Here is a 16,918-nt window from a genome sequence, read left to right as displayed (position 1 = left end):
TGTCACGTGCATACCCTCTATACAGGGCTGGGCAACTTTGACGATGGAGAGGGCCACTATATTTCCACACTAACTCCAGAGGGCCTCATTGCATATTACTGTTGTAGCAAAAATAGCCGATCTACAAGCTCAAAACGCGTCGCATCGCGTTGTCTCCACCAGGCCGAAGGCATGGGGAGAGAGTATGTTTTGCACTCCGTCCGTTCGTCCGTGTGTCCGTCCGTGTGTCCGTCCGTCCGTGTGTCCGTCTGTGAACAGCTAATCTCCGGCACCGTTAACCCGGTCGATGCCAAATTTTGCACACACACTCCCTGGATGCCAACGATGAAATCTTTCCGATTTTTGCTTTGTGCAAAACAAGTTTTTGGACAGTACACCTACAGATTTTGTCCAAACATCACGCAAATTGGTACACAGTCTCTCTAGAGCCATTCAACTTTCAGATTTCTCAGACTCCATCCTGATTGGCTAAGATTGGCTTCCAAAGTTCGCAGGAGTGCTCAGTTTCAAACAAAATGCTGCAAATCATGAACACATCGTGTGATTTCTGTGAAATTGCGCACGCACATTCCCACTAGGCAGAGGAAGAAATGCCACGTGAACATTTTCAACTCAGCCTCATGGTGGCGCTATAACTGGCCGAAAAGTGTTTTTACCTTCAACTGCACGGATTTGTGGATAACTTTGTATGCCAACTCCCTAAAGGCCAAGAAAAAACCTTTGCCTGGAATTTTTCACATCTGCTCTTTATAGCGCCACCAGGAGGCCGACATATGTAAAGCACATTTTCTAATATTACTCCTTCAGATGTTATCCAAATTTCACACAAATCGGTACACAAATCGGTACACATGCTCTCCATAGTCAGTGATCAAGACGGGTTTGTTTGATTTCTCATAATCCACCTTCATTGCCTACGTTTTGTACAAATCTACTACTCAACGCAGCGTCCGATTGCGGTGAAACTGTGCATGCATATTCCCACTAGGCTGAGAAATGCCACTTGACAGTTTTCAAATCAGCCTCATGGTGGCGCTACAACAGGCCAAGCCGTGTCACACACACACACACACACACACACACACACACACACACACACACACACACACACACACACACACACACACACACACACACACACACACACATAAAACATGTTATTACTCCTAAACATTTTGCCAAACATCACACACTGGGGCACTTTTTCTAGTTTGTATTGAAATTTTGCTATTTTTGAATTGGAATCCTGAAAATGCCTTTAATTATAGTTATGTTAACTTTATGAACTAAATACGAATACATTGGACAAAAAAAAAGACAATGACATTTTAATACTACTCATTATAGCTACTAATTTAGACTGAAGTAATTGAAGCGGGTCATGTTTGCAAATCAATAATATATCAGTATTTCGGATATTAACCTGAGGGCCTCATTAAGTTAAGATGGGGGCCTGGGCCGTGGCTCAGCGGTCCAGGCACCTTGGCTGGTAATCCAGTCTGGCAGTGTGCCGCGGGTTCGACTCCCGATCCCGACGGCCCTTACTGCATGTCACCCCCCGTCTCTCTCCCCATTTCCTGTCAGCCTACTGTCTGTCCCTCCATAAAAATTTTAAAATAAAGGCAAAAGCCACAAAAAAAAAAAAAAGTTAAGATGGGTGCCTCATGTGGCCCCCGGGCCGCCAGTTGCCCATGTATGCTCTATACTAACCCGTCACTTTTGTTGTTGTTGTTGTTGTTGTCTCTGTTTTCCAAGCCCTTACAGCAGAGTAGAGGACCATGGGAGGCGTGGCAGTGGACGACAACCCGACGGGGGTGAAGGCCCCGGACGGCGGCTGGGGCTGGGCGGTGCTGTTTGGCGGCTTCGTCATCACGGGATTCTCCTACGCGTTCCCCAAGACCATGAGCGTCTTCTTCCACGACCTGATGGACGAGTTCCACGTGGGATACAGCGACTGCGCCTGGATCTCCTCCCTGCTGCTGGCCATGCTCTACGGCTCGGGTATACGACTGACACGCAACGAATGCACGCGTGCACACACGCCACACACTGTGACACACACCACACACACTGTGACACACACACACACACACACACACACACACACACACATACGCACATACAAGCCTGAGTGTCCTGACTGTTGTGACTGTGTTTTGTGCATACAGTGGTGAAACCGATACATACAGTATAGCCAGATTTGGGACTTACGTAAAAGTAAAATAAAAGTAAAAGTAACAATACACTTACACAGTGTTAAATAGTACTGAGACAAAGTACAAAAGTATTAGCATTAAAATATACTTAAAAGTATCAAAAGTAAAAGCACTCATCATATGTTAGACATTGTACGTAGGTCAGCTATTTTTTAAAAATGTACAAGATTAAAGAATGTGATTCATTTTTAATCATCTAAATCTGCAAAGTAACTTGTATCCACTGAAGCTGTCGAATGAATGTAGTGGGAGTGAAACGTACTATACATGTAGTAGTATTGAATCATTACTTGTGTATATATACATATACACACACTTGGGGTTGTTTGCACCAAGAAAGATTAAGCCTTAATCTGGTTTAAATCAAGGTTTATCTATTAATCCAGTTGCACCAAACTTTAAACCTAGTTTTCACTAATCCGGTTTAGTTTTAAACCATCCTTTTAATCTTGGTTTTGTTTTTTTAATCTTGGTTTTAATTTTCACAGTAAACCTGGATTAATGTCAATCCTGTTGCACCACTACTTTAAACTTTGATTTAAGTATCAATAAGGGAATAATTCTAAACCAGCAGGAGAGGAGGTTTAAATGAAAACAACATGCTTATACGTTGTTTTAGCGAGCGAGACGGTTTTTATTATCATATATATTTTTGCTGCAGGCACTATAATTTAATTTAAACATTCTCAAATATGAATGAAATAGTAACGCTAATGATGCTCACGACTGCTGCTGTTTATTCACAGCGCAAAACCAAGATGGCGGACACACAAAAAAGTGTAATCCATGAATTAATCACAGTTTAAAGTTTTAATCACAGTTTAATGGATTTGAATCACAGGTTAAGGATTTAATCACAGATCTGTTAAGCAATGCTTAAAATTAAGTGGTGCAACACAACTCGAATTAAAATTAATCCTTGATCAACAAATCCTTGATTAACACTAAACTAAGCTTTATTTACTTTCTTGGTGCAAACGACCCTTAGTCATACTTTCCATCACCGATCACCACACAGGCTGACTGTCCTCTGGCGTTCTGTGCAGGTCCTCTCAGCAGTGCCATGGTGAACCGCTTCGGCTGCCGCCCGGTGATGATGGTGGGCGGTCTGTTCGCCTCCCTGGGGATGATCCTGGCCTCGTTTGCAACCAGCATCTACCTCATCTACCTCTGCGTCGGAGTCATCACAGGTCAGCTTAGTTTAGACTAGTCATTGGTTAGACATGGGTTAAGGTTAGGTTTAGGTGTGCTGCCCTGTGGGAGGTTAGGTTTAGGGTGAGGGTTTGAGATAGGTTGTAGTTGTAGGACTAATGACTGGTCTAACCAATGACTAGTCTAAACCAAAAACTGTCTAAACTAAGTACTGCACCCCAATATATATACAACTCTGAACCTGTGGACGGACGGACGGACGGACGGACGGACGGACGGACGGACGGACGGACGGACGGACGGACGGACGGACGGACGGACGGACGGACAGACAGACAGACAGACAGACAGACAGACAGACAGACAGACAGACAGACAGACAGACAGACAGACAGACAGACAGACAGACAGACAGACAGACAGACAGACAGACAGACAGACAGACAGACAGACAGACATATTGTGGGGGATCACGACTTGTTTAGTTTTGGTGAAAAATAGCCTGCATATATCGGAATCGGAAATTAACCACTTAAACCCCAGCATACAATGTGGCACGTTGCGTTGCATTGTAAGCTTGTCGGTCGGCTATTTTCAGCGAAAGCTTTCCCCGCGATAACAGAAAAAAGAAAATACACATAGAACAATTGGTCTGGCCCACCCAGTTATGGACCACATAATCCACTTACAGACGGCCCACTTGGAGCAATGAATCGCGGTCCTTTTACGGCCCAGATCTGGTTTGCCAGAGCTATGGACAGTGTTTCCACTGGCAAAAAAATAAATCTGCCCCAAAAAAAAAGCCAATCCTTGAACGGATGGTTGTTCCTCCTCCTCACTGTGTCCTTCCTGCAGGTCTGGGCCTGGCGCTGAACTTCCAGCCGTCTCTGATCATGCTCAACCGCTACTTCGACGAGAAGCGCCCGCTGGCCAACGGCCTGTCGGCGGCCGGCAGCCCCGTGGCTCTGTGCTGCCTCTCGCCGCTGGCCCAGTTCCTCACGCACGCCTACGGGTGGCGGGGCGGCTTCCTCATCCTGGGGGGCATACTGTTCAACTGCTGCGCCTGCGCCGCCCTCATGAGGCCCCTGGTCGGCCCCAAGACCCCCAAGGCTCTCGCCGCGGAGGAGGAGGAGGACGAGGAGGAGGAGGAGGGAGCGAAAGCAGCGCCGAAGCCCAAGCGCAAGCTGCTGGACTTCTCCGTGTTCCGGGACCGCGGGTTCGTCATCTACACGGTGGCCGCCTCCATCATGGTGATCGGCCTGTTCGTGCCGCCGGTGTTCGTGGTGAGCTACGCCAAGGAGCTGGGCTACGAGGACACCAAGTCGGCGCTGCTGCTCACCATCCTGGGCTTCGTGGACATCTTCTCGCGGCCCACCTGCGGCTGGATCGCCGGGCTGAAGTGGGTGCGGCCACGCTGCGTCTACTTCTTCAGCATCGCCATGCTCTTCAACGGCGTCGCCGACCTGGTCGGATCTCAGGTGAGGAGGAGAGGTTTCATGGAAACGGTAGAGCGGGTGGTTTTAACCCATTTAGGCCTGACGTCGACATTTAAAAAAATGTCTTCTAAATCCTGACAGTTTTCTGAAATACCCATGTTTCTGTATCAGTGGTGCTCAGGACCCCAAAAATGATATGTAATTGGCCTCCGACCCCCATCTGAAAATATGATGTTCCAGGGACCTCCCCCCAGAAGCAAAGATTTGAGTTAAAAACGTCACATTTTCAAGATTTTTCAAAAATAGCAGACCTACAAGCTCGTAGCGCGCCACTCGGTGGCGCGCTACGAGCTTGTAGATCTGCTATTTTTCAATAGCTAAATTATAACATAATGTTTAAAACACCAAAAGGGGTTCCCGCCCCAAAATGGGTTAACATAATAGTAACAGTTCCGTTAAGGGCTGTGTCTTACATTTGGAATACATTGCACATTGTCTAATCAGAAAAGGGTGAGGGAAGACTGCAGGTTTAACATCATATTCTAATGGACTTATCTTGTGACCATGTCTTTGTGAAGTAATAAAAGGAGTGTGTGTGTGTGTGTGTGTGTGTGTGTGTGTGTGTGTGTGTGTGTGTGTGTGTGTGTGTGTGTGTGTGTGTGTGTGTGTGTGTGTGTGTGTGTGTGTGTGTGTGTGTGTGTGTGTGTGTGTGTGTGTGTGTGTGTGTGAGCACTTTTTAACACCTGATTTCCTCATGACTAGTTTAAAAGCTGTTTTCATACTCATTAGACAAATGACTCTTGATCGCATATACACTGTAGGCTGACAAAAGACATGTCTTTAGTTGAAAATGCATAATTTCTGTCAGCTGAGTCAATGGATAAAGCATAAATTAGCCTTATAATTCTGTGCCCTTTCGATGGCAGGCTGTGAACTACGGAGGTCTGACGGCCTTCTGTATCTTCTTCGGCATCACCTACGGTATGGTGGGCGCGCTCCAGTTTGAGGTCCTCATGGCCATCGTTGGCACAGAGAAGTTCTCCAGTGCCATTGGTCTGGTGCTGCTCATGGAGGCCATGGCTGTGCTGGTGGGCCCGCCCGGCGCTGGTAAGGAACACATAGAAGACCACTGGGGGAAAAAATACCTTGTTTTATTTGAATGTTCTTTTTTCCTGCTTTAACCCATTTTGACCTGAGATCCAATTCTAAAAATGTCTTCTACATCCTGACAGTTTTCTGAAAAAGCTATGTTTCTGTGTCAGTCGTTCTTCGATTTTTCAAAAATAGCAGACCTACAAGCTCGTAGCGCGCCACTCGGTGGCACGCTATGAGCTTGTAGATCTGCTATTTTTCAATAGCTAAAGCATAACATAATAAATAATAAATAAATAATGGTTAAAGGGATATTTCACTTTCAAACATGCATTTTACCATCCACTCCCATACCAGCCCAAACAGTTTTTAAGCGTCTTCATTCAGATAGATAGATAGATAGATATATAGATAGATAGATAGATAGATAGATAGATAGATAGATAGATAGATAGATAGATAGATAGATAGATAGATAGATAGATAGATAGATAGATAGATAGTCCAACAGCTCCAGTGCAAAACATACATACAGATTAAAAAGAGCATGATGAACATGTAAAAATACATTACATCACAAAATAGAATGCAGTAGAAAAAGGCAAAAGCTATAAATTAAAATAAGGCATGGAGGGCATACTGTAGCTGTGGCAGCTATTTTGTGGTGCCACAGATATTTTTTGACACAGAATCAGATGGTTTATCGTGATGCAACTTCTCAGTGACTACTGCCATTCACTTCACCATTATTAAAACTATCATTTCATAGTTATAGTTATAGTGCTCAATGTGAACGACCCTTTATAGCGATTAATGCACGTTTTAAAGTCTTGCACAGTAGATGGTCTTACTTATAGCTAACTGGTGACCAGAATGTCACCGGTTCACCTCTAGTGTGTCAAAGTGCCCCTGAGCAAGACTCTCCAAGTGCTCCTCCCGAGTCCCGAGTGGTCCATCCATCAGCCATCAGCTGGGTGAAGCTGAAACCGCATTTCCTCTGCAGTTTTTAACAAGATCTACAGATTCAAACAAATCAAATCTCCTGTTGGCCATATCTTGCACTTCCTCTGTGCTCTCAATCAGCTTTCAGTCCATTTCCCATGAATCTCCTTCTTCTGTTGCAAGTATACGGCAGGAGAAGCCTATCGTATCAACACGACTCCATAGAGAGAGCACAGCAGGAATTTAACGGCATGTTACGCTGCCATTGCATCAGCAAGAGGACTGCTGTGAGGAATTATTAATTTGCCCCTGAGAAAGGTCAGGCAAGCACTTCCTCTCAGGATGAGGGACCAAACCCATGGCCCAAACCGGCCCTAACCACAACCATGGCATAACTATGGCCCTAACCACAACCATGGCATAACTATGGCCCTAACCACAACCATGGCATAACTATGGCCCTAACCACAACCATGGCATAACTATGGCCCTAACCACAGCCACCACGCGTCAACATAAACCTAAAACCTCCCGAGACATTGCCAAAGCATCTCCGGGGGTCCCCGGCCAAAAACGTTGAGAACCCCTGCCTTAACTGGTGTCTCCTCCTGACCACTTAATTTAACCCATTTTGGGCGGGAACCCCTTTTGGTGTTAGCATTATGTTATGCTTTAGCTGTTGAAAAATAGCAGATCTACAAGCTCATAGCACGCCACCGAGTGGCACGCTATGAACTTGTAGGTCTGCTATTTTTGAAAAATCGAAGAACGACTGAACATAGCTTTTTCAGAAAACTGTCATTTTCAAACAGACATTTTTAGAATGAGAGAGGGTATACAAAGAGGGAGTACAAGATTAGCTGAACTAGAACCTCAGGTGTATGTGTTACTGTGAGTCTGTGAGTGTTAGTGAACTTTCTATATATTTTTAGAAATATATAGAAAGTTCTATATAGCAACAGCTACAAACCAGCTAGCAACAGCTACAAACCAGCTGTTGCAGTTTGTGCACATACAGTTACACTGAGTGACTGAGCACATTGTGTAGCGCCTAAGTCCATTTCTTTGCCCCTCTTCTAAGAATATTATGGCACCAAAACTGTCATAGTCATAAGAACACACAACATAACAAAATATGTTGTCTATATAAGACAAAACTGGAAAAGCTACAGAAAATCAAAAGCAGAACGGTCCAAAATCCTTTTCACCTGCACTTCCCTTGTCTAATATGGTCTGAATTAAGCTCTCGGAACACACCAAGGTGTTATCAATCAGGCAATCAGGCCACTGAGAAGCCTCTGTGCCTGGCTGATAGTCATAGTTAGAGAAAATTAGCAAAATGTGTGGCAAATCTGCAAAAAAATACTTACCACTAGCTTTCTTCACAAATGTGTTCATAAAGGTGTCTACTATAACATATAAATGTGTTCCAACCCAACTCCCTTGGGAAACTTTGTGACAGCTGCTGAAAGTTGGGGTACCATTAACAACCAATATAAGGCAAAATTCCCAAAATTTCATTATGCTTTAAGTAGCATGTGACATGTCAAACTAGGGGTTTTTCATGATGCTGAATCCATTCCAAGCATTCATTTTGCATGGAAATACTCCTTGGGCTAAATTCGGCCATAGCCACTTGCCCTAATGTGTCCAAATGTGCTGACCTCATCACATTTGTGATGACGGTTATGGGCATTTTTAGGCAAAAAAGTGTTTTTTGTGCAAAACTAATGCTTGCAATGGATTCAGAATCATGAAAACCCCCTAGTTTGACATGTCACATGCTACTTAGTATAGTATAATGAAATTTGGAAATTGTTGCCTTATATTGGTTGATAATAGTACCCCATCTTTCAGCAGCTGTCACAAAGTTTCTCAAGGGAGTTGGGTTGGAACAAATTTATATGTGATTGTAGACACCTTTATGAACACATCTGTGAAGAAAGCTAGTGGTAAGCATTTCTTTCCCAGATTTTCCACACATTTCACTAATTTTCCCTTATTATCAGTGGTATTTGGTTGATGCATTGACTGGGCCTGATGATCACCCAGTTTAGTATGCTGGAATTTTGGAATGGAGATGGTCAGGAAGGAAAAGCATTTCACTCTCATTTGCCTCTAAAAATAGACATGTGCAAACCGGAAAAAATACATTGGACAGCACACACCGAAAGAGAGGAAAAATAAGGCAGAGAGAGAGAAATGGGGAAATGTGTGTGCGTGTGTGCTTGCGTGAGTGTGAATAACATATCTTGATTATGGTTGAGTGAGAAGCTCAAGGTCACAATCAAGGAATCACCTCAGGAATCAATCAATCAATTAACCAACATGAAATGCAACGGCAAGAGATCAAAGTCAAAGTCGTACGATTTGTCACACACACGCTACCGCAGTGAAATTTGTTCTCCGCATTTGACCCATCTCTTGGAGCGGTGATCTGAGCCAAAGCCAAGGAGCGGTGAGCTGCAGCCGTGCTGCGCTCGGGAATCGTTTCATTAGTTGATTTGACCCCCCCAATCCAACCCATTGATGCTGAGTGCCAAGCAGGGAGGCATTGGGTCCCATTTTTACAGTCTTTGGTATGACCCGGCCAGGGATCGAACCCCCGACCTCCCAGTTTCAGGGCAGACACTCTAACCACAAGGCCAACAGTGCACCCCAGTTTCATTTAATGAATGTTTCTCAATAACAAAATGTTTCCCTCTCCCAGGCAAGCTGCTGGACTACACCAAGAGCTACATGTACGTCTTCCTGCTGGCGGGCAGCGAGGTGGTCCTGTCCGCCGTGGTGCTGGCCGTCTGCAACTTCCTCTGCATCAAGGCCAGGAGGGTCCCCGAGCCCACCACCACGGCCGACATGGAGAACGGCAAGTACACGGCGGCCAGCGAGATGGAGCGGCTCGACAAGCCGCGCGACGACAGCGCGACGGACGGCGCCGCCGCCGCCGAGGAGAAGGGGGGGAGAAGAGGGGGAGCGGAGAAGGAGGAGGTGGCGTCCGAAGAGGTGAAGGAGGAGGCGAAGACGCACAAGGAGGAGGAGGGGACGGACAAAGGCGGCTCGACGCCGGCGAGGGTGGAGAGCGCGGCCGTGGACTCACAGGAGGTGGAGAGGTTCCTGAAGGAGCCGCAGCCCAACGGCGACGCGGCCGCCGCTGCCAGCGCCGAGACGTGCCTGTGACAGGCGTCGTGTTCAGAGCTAATAATACCATGATCGACAAATGCCGTTCGCCAGAGATGACGCGTTATCAACTGGAGAAAAAACACATTTTTGTCAGTTGAAAACACGTCATTTTCGTCAAATGAAAGGGTCGTGTGACCATTTAGAGCCATGCCATGTTCTAAGCAGCGCCAAGGCACGATGAGGTGTGCTTCATCTGTCTGCTGAGAAGCGTCCTAGAGGGGCGTCGTTTGTCCTACTGTATTTATTCATTCCTGCTGAGTTTTTTTTGTAAGCCTGATTTATCCTTATAGTTGCATGGCAACGTCGCACACCTAAAACCTACAAGCGTAGGTCTACCTTTTTATGTGTGCAACACCCGCGCGCAACTAAGTATGACTCAGGCTTTAGTAGTCCTTCTTTGGGGCTGTGCCGTACCGAGACACACCACAACGTAAACTATGTGAGATAAATGTCCAAGCTGTTCTGCCATGTGAAGTACTGGCAGTGTGAGAGCATATCCTACGTCAGGGTTCCCCAATAGGCGGCCCCCTTGTGGCCCCTGGGGGGTGTCCCAGATATAAATGGCATTAAATGGGGGCCCGTAGCCTATGCATGTCAAACTGGGCACACCCTCAAGGACCACTGGTGGTCCCCGGACCACTGGTTGAGAACATTTTCTTATTAATTAATGAAAAAAAATAAAAAATAAACAATTCGGCCCCCAGCCTGGTTCCCTAGTCAAAATATGGCCCTTGAGGAAAATTAATTGGGGAACCCTGTCCTATACGTTCATGTGGCAACACAGTGCACGTGTGTTCGCCACAGAGCAGGACTGAGGCCTTTTCATTCCTCCAATGATACTGTCGACAATATCCTTATCCTTTGTTGGACTGCCCATAACTCCGACATCCCCTTAGTCCTAACAACGTGGCTTTGCGTGTGGTTAGGGTTAGTAATGCACAAGTCGGACCAACGCCAACGCCATCGGAATAAAATAACGGCACCATCCTTTGCTGGGATCATGGGGTTCAATGGTGGTGCAATCGTGATTTTTAATAAGAAAGTAAGTACTGTAATTTGCACCTATACTGTAAAGTGCTCATAATCACAGAAGGGGTCGGATAAATCCAGAGGGAAATTCAGTTGTCACGGCAGCAGCACCGCATTAGGGATGAAAGGGTAAGGGTATGGGTAAGGGTAGAGCACACTGTACGGAGAAGAAGTATAAGACTAATAACCACAGGGGTAACAATTACATTTGTATTAAAAGTGCCAAATCACAACAAGTTGTCTCAAGACACTTTACATATACTGTGTAGAGCAGAGACCCGACATTGTCCCACGCTGAGCGAGGGGCCTACTCTTGTTGTGAAGTGGAAACCTCTGAAGGAGTTGGTATCTCCGTGAGTTGGTATCATAGCTATAAACTAGAGAGAGGACAGCCACGCCCCCACTATTCATTTCAATGGAAGTTGCTCACTGGCGTTTGAAGCACCCGGAAGAACGCTCTGGTTCCGTATTTTCTCGATTTGGGTACCAAAATGCGGAAGTGCTAACTCGCCTGAACGCGCCTGAATTGATTCATGAACGAGCGCTCGGTGTTAAACCCCAGCTGCGCACTCTTTTGCTCGTGCTATACATGCACGAGCAAAGACACCCACCTGCAGTTCCAGCTTTGGCCAGTAGGGTTGGGCGGCTTCAGCGTTTCCCAGGCGCTCTGGGGGCTTGGTTGGTATCTATCTGTATGTATCGCTGTGAGTCGGTATCTCTGTATGTATCTGTGAGTTAGTATCTCTATTAGTTGGTATCTGTGAATCAGTATCTTAGTATCTATGAGTCGGTATCTCTGCAGTTACCAACTTACTTATGAGTTAGTATATCTCTGTGTGAGTTTATATCCACGTGCGTAAGTTGTATCTCCGTGATTTCGTATCTCTGTGTGTTTGTGTGCTTTGATAAAGTAACAAGATGACACACACATTACAGTATTTCCATCTCATCCTTTCGTGCAGTTGTGTTCTCAACTTTCTTTCTTGAGAGACTTCTTCAAGACGTGCGTTAATTCACTCGACAGTCCAGCGAACAGAAACACGCGTCATTCCCCCCTGTTTGTTGAAATCTCTTTGTCCATTTATTGTATGCATGGACACAGCCTTGCAGGCCACATGGAGAGGGCAGTGACATCACATTGTAATGTTGTTGGCCGAAGGCACAGCCTCGTTGGCTTCCCCTTGACCACTTTGCCTCCCTATTTTGGGCATGTCATTATTATAGGCAATTATTTTTCAGAAATGTCCCCCCCCCCCCCTCCCCTCCCCCTCCCCACAAAGAAACTGCACAAACTCATATAAAGGGGCTACTTTCGCTATTTATGATGAATATAAGGCTTAATGTGGTTACACTTGCTTGCTTTGATGTTGAAAAGCACTTAAAATGTAAGTGCCCAAAAGGTACATCGCGATCTACCAGTAGATCACAAAGTCTGTGCAGGTAGATCACATGACATGGTCCTAAAAATATATTTAATTTAAATATAAAAAATGGCATCTGACACTTGAATTAAGGTGACTTACTTGATTGACAAGTTATTATACAAAAATAAAAAACTACCAATTCCATTTTCCCTCCATTTCCATTTCCATTCCAAGTGTTTGTCTTATGTCTTACTGTAACGCTAGTGCCGCCAAATCCCCAAAGACCCCTCAGGTATATTTTTAAAAACATTTCAGCAATGGGATCATTTTGAAAGTGGCTCTCGTGTCAAAAAAGTGTGGTCACCCCAGATGTACATGTGTGGCTGTGTGGTTACTGTCCAAGCAATGGGATAACATTAAATGTGTACTTGCAAATTGTTAAGCGTGCGCTAAAAAATAAGATTGGGTTAATATTGATTTCCGGAAGCCATGCACTGGCCAATTAATGACCAGGATGGTATAATAATGTTACAGAATTATGGCGCCACAGAGACTGAAGGCCACACCAGAAAGAGAGAGAAACGGAATTAATTGATTAAATGGACCTGTATAGTTAGCACTTTGACTGAATTTTATAGCCTAGGATGTGTGTGTGTGTGTGTGTGTGTGTGTGTGTGTGTGTGTGTGTGTGTGTGTGTGTGTGTGTGTGTGTGTGTGTGTGTGCGTGCGTGCGTGCGTGCGTGCGTGCGTGCGTGCGTGCGTGCGTGCGTGCGTGCGTGCGTGCGTGCGTGCCACAGAATGAGATCAAAATGATCAAGTATCCTTACAAATTGAAATTACACATTATTATTTTGTGTTGCATTTGTTTCAAGGACAAGGATGATGGTGTTTGAAGGTGATGTGATGTGTTGAGGGTTTGAAGTGATGTGTTTGAACCATCTTTAAGAACCACAGTGGTTCCCATGACTTTTGGGTCATTATGGGTCCCCATAATGAAAAGAGCCAATCTGCAAGCTCACAATACGTCGCATCGTGACACATTGTGAGCTTGTAGATCTGCTATTATACATATTCTTTATTAAGCGTTTTTGTTTCTTTTATTGTATTCATGAATATTTGGAATATTGTTAGATTTCTTTCTTTTCTAATTGACGAGAAATGTAGATTTGTTTTTGTAAGCCTTTTGAAATACAAAAACATAGATTTACTTGTACATCATTGTACTGTGATTTCACCAACGTAAACATTAATAGCCACAGCAGGTTCAACGTTCATCCAGAAGCACAGAGAACCGCAGGTGTTTTCAATTCTGAAGCCAGTGTCATTCTGTGTGCTTCTATTCTGTGTGTGTGTGTGTGTGTGTGTGTGTGTGTGTGTGTGTGTGTGTGTGTGTGTGTTCTTTTGAGCACATTTTCAGATGCACAGCTGCTAGGACAGTAAATTAAAGCTCATTTGGATGGGGGGGGGGGGGGGGGGGGGGGGGGACTCAGATAAACATTCCATGAATCCTAATGAGTAGTTAAACTCTATAGTCCAAACTGTAGGCCTATGTGTGACATCATGTGTAGGACAGAGTTGGTCGTGTTCACCAATACATTCCAGGCTGTTATGGGCCACGCCACAACGATATATACTGTAAACGTTAGCTGTCGGGCAGAAACCTCCTATCAGATATATCTCAATATTCAAACTTGTTGTGTTTTTATTCGTAAACTGATGTCCTCCTTGTCCTTGATCATACTACAGTATACAGCGTCACACGAAAGCGTCAAGAGTAGCAGAATGATCCACAAGCGCAATCGTTTTTTGAGCTTGTAGATGAAAGCTTGTATAGACATTTTTTAAATACGTTTTTTTTTGTATTAGAAATGTACAGCAGAGAGATGATGGGAGCTGAGAGGGACGAGAGAGAGGAGATCATTTGTCATACGCCTGGTTCCACGCCCATGCAGGGACCGGGTGCAGCAGCCGTCAGGGACAAGGACAACCCATAATGTATGGTCTTTTACAAGGAACATAGCCTGGCTCTGTGCCCAGAATCATTTCAGTGAGAGCAACATTGTTGAACTGAATGCCAGTAGAGAAAGAGAGACAGTATCATTTAACCCATTTTGACCTGAGATCAGATTCTAAACATGTCTTCTACATCATGACAGTTTTCTGAAAAAGCTATGTTTCTATGTCAGTCGTTCTTCGATTTTTCAAAAATAGCAGATCTACAAGCTCGTAGCGCGCCACTCGGTGGCGCGCTATGAGCTTGTAGATCTGCTATTTTTCAATAGCTAAAGCATAACGTAATGCTAACACCAAAAGGGGTTCCCGCCCCAAAATGGCTCCCCAGAACAGCGTTTTGGTCTGAACAACACAGGCCATCCATGCTGCACCTTGAAGACAGTTTGTATGTTGTTTTGTTGTTGTGTGGTTCAGCGATGCTATGCTTTGGGTTGCAGGATGATGAGTGTTACCATATATGAGAGTAAATAAATGGTTATTGTACACAGGCCGGAGTCTTGTATTTTGTCTACATCATTCAGGAACTGGTGCAAAGTAACTACCGGTAAGTACATTTGTGGCCAAATTTGACTGAGGGACTGCCATTGGATTTTGTTTAATGTTCGTTTTTTCAAGTCATATGAAAGCAGGGAATCATAGCTTCAAATTGACATATTGGTTGTTCAGTTTGACCAACCAGTTTTGAAGATGTGGCTTATAGAGTAATGTCTTGCAGAAGAAAACTTGAAAGGTTCACTTCTGTGGACTAACATTACACCTAGCTACATGTTTAAGCATTTATTTCATATTTACATGTCGATTTCAGCTCTGATATTTATTTCAGACATGCTCTAGTATGTGAAGAGTCTAAGAGAGTAAAATATAAATAAATTCAGTTTTTCTCCTCTGGTGAAAAGCTGGAGGTTGCATGGTGGCAGGCTCTGTCATCTGGTCCCATTTAGTTAAGTAGGCCTACTGGACTTAATCGTTTTGAGGTATTTGTACTTTACTTGAGTATTTCCAACTTCTAATACTTTCACTTCTACTCCACTACATCTCAGATCCAAATATTGTACTTTTACTCCACTACAATTATTTGACAACTTTAGTTACTATACTGGTAGTTACTTTGTACGACTTTAATTATTACAAAACATACATGAAACACTTCAGCCCTATATACATTTTGGCCATTTGAAAATAGCCAATCTACAAGCTCTCCAAACAAATCGAACTACACTATTTGATGTTTCTTAATCATTTCATCCAAAACGTTTATAACAGTTATGTAACATATTAAGAGGATTAAATTATTTTAATTTGTGTTTTGACGTAGGCAATTGTAAACCTAACTTCACACTCTTGACATAGGCCATTGAACAGCATGATCTTTTCAATATAAAGGATCTACCAGTAGGATAAGAAGAGATTTTACCAGAGGTGGCCAGTGTCATTAAGGCCCAAACCGCACCAAACAAAACAGCTTTAAGGACATGTCACACCAATGCAACTCCTTGCAACTGCCATTGGTTTCATGCAAATCATTTGTGCGGTTTGGGGCAGATTTAAGCAAACATTTTCCTCAAAAAATGACTTAGGCCATTATTTTAAGAAGGTGGTGATTATATATATATATATATATATATATATATATATATATATATATATATATATATATATACACACACACATACCGGTACTGTATATATATATACTGTATATATATACTGTTAGTATATATATATTTTTTTTTATCATGGACTAAATTGATTAGTCTGATTAACCACTTAAGCCCTATTATCTTAGTCTATCAAGTCCAATGGATTTTCATAAACTGTGTGTGTGCGTGTGTGTGGTGTCATGTGTGTTGTGTTGTGGTTGGGGTGTGTGTGTGTGTGTGTGTGTGTGTGTGTGTGTGTGTGCGTGCGCTGAGTGCAGCCCACTTCCTTGCTATCACCAGATTACCATCTCACACACTGTCACACTCACAACCGACATTAACACAGAGAGGTGCCATTTCCTGTACGTGTCCTGAACTTGAACTTCACAGAAATTCTAGCTCTAATATACCACTTAAAAGGGCAAGACCACTTTGGTAGAGGTGTGTGTAGATTTACCTTGCCATGGTGTAAGTCATTGACTAAAATTGCATAGGTAAGAGGCTCAAGAGGAGCTATTTTAGCCCACAATTACCAAATGCAAACAAAGCTGATTCTGACACTCACCAAACCCACTCACTGTTTTCAAATACCATGTCTCCCAGCACCACCTAGTGGATAAAACCCGTCATTGCGCTTTTATGCGTTTCTTTGTGACATCTGAGAGAGACCCACTGGATGCTAGAAAAGAGCAATGCTCTCATCATCTATCTATCGTCTGTCTATAAATCTAAATCTAGAAAAGGACCAAGTCCCTGTACGTGTGTATGTACTTCTGTAATCCACGTAACTCGAGACCCGTTTGCCCCAGACTTCAAATTTGACACACACACGTGTTCCACACAACCATGGGGAGT

General features: G+C 44.1%; 1 protein-coding gene across 1 annotated transcript; it reads left to right on the top strand.

Annotated features, from left to right (window-relative positions):
- Positions 1-1,778: 1,778 nt before the first annotated feature.
- slc16a3a (solute carrier family 16 member 3a) lies at positions 1,779-10,015 on the top strand (the record flags this gene model as incomplete). The annotated part of the gene is made up of 5 exons (XM_079520901.1): positions 1,779-2,001; positions 3,263-3,406; positions 4,224-4,846; positions 5,731-5,911; positions 9,549-10,015. The coding sequence occupies 5 exons, from the start codon at positions 1,779-1,781 to the stop codon at positions 10,013-10,015; spliced, it is 1,638 nt and encodes a 545-aa protein (XP_079377027.1).
- Between the last annotated feature and the right edge of the window lie 6,903 nt (positions 10,016-16,918).

Source organism: Electrona antarctica (genome assembly GCF_951216825.1).
Source record: "Electrona antarctica genome assembly, chromosome: 14".
Classification (NCBI taxonomy): domain Eukaryota; kingdom Metazoa; phylum Chordata; class Actinopteri; order Myctophiformes; family Myctophidae; genus Electrona; species Electrona antarctica.
Note: the sequence above shows the minus strand (reverse complement) of the source record. Positions and strands in the feature narration are given on the sequence as shown.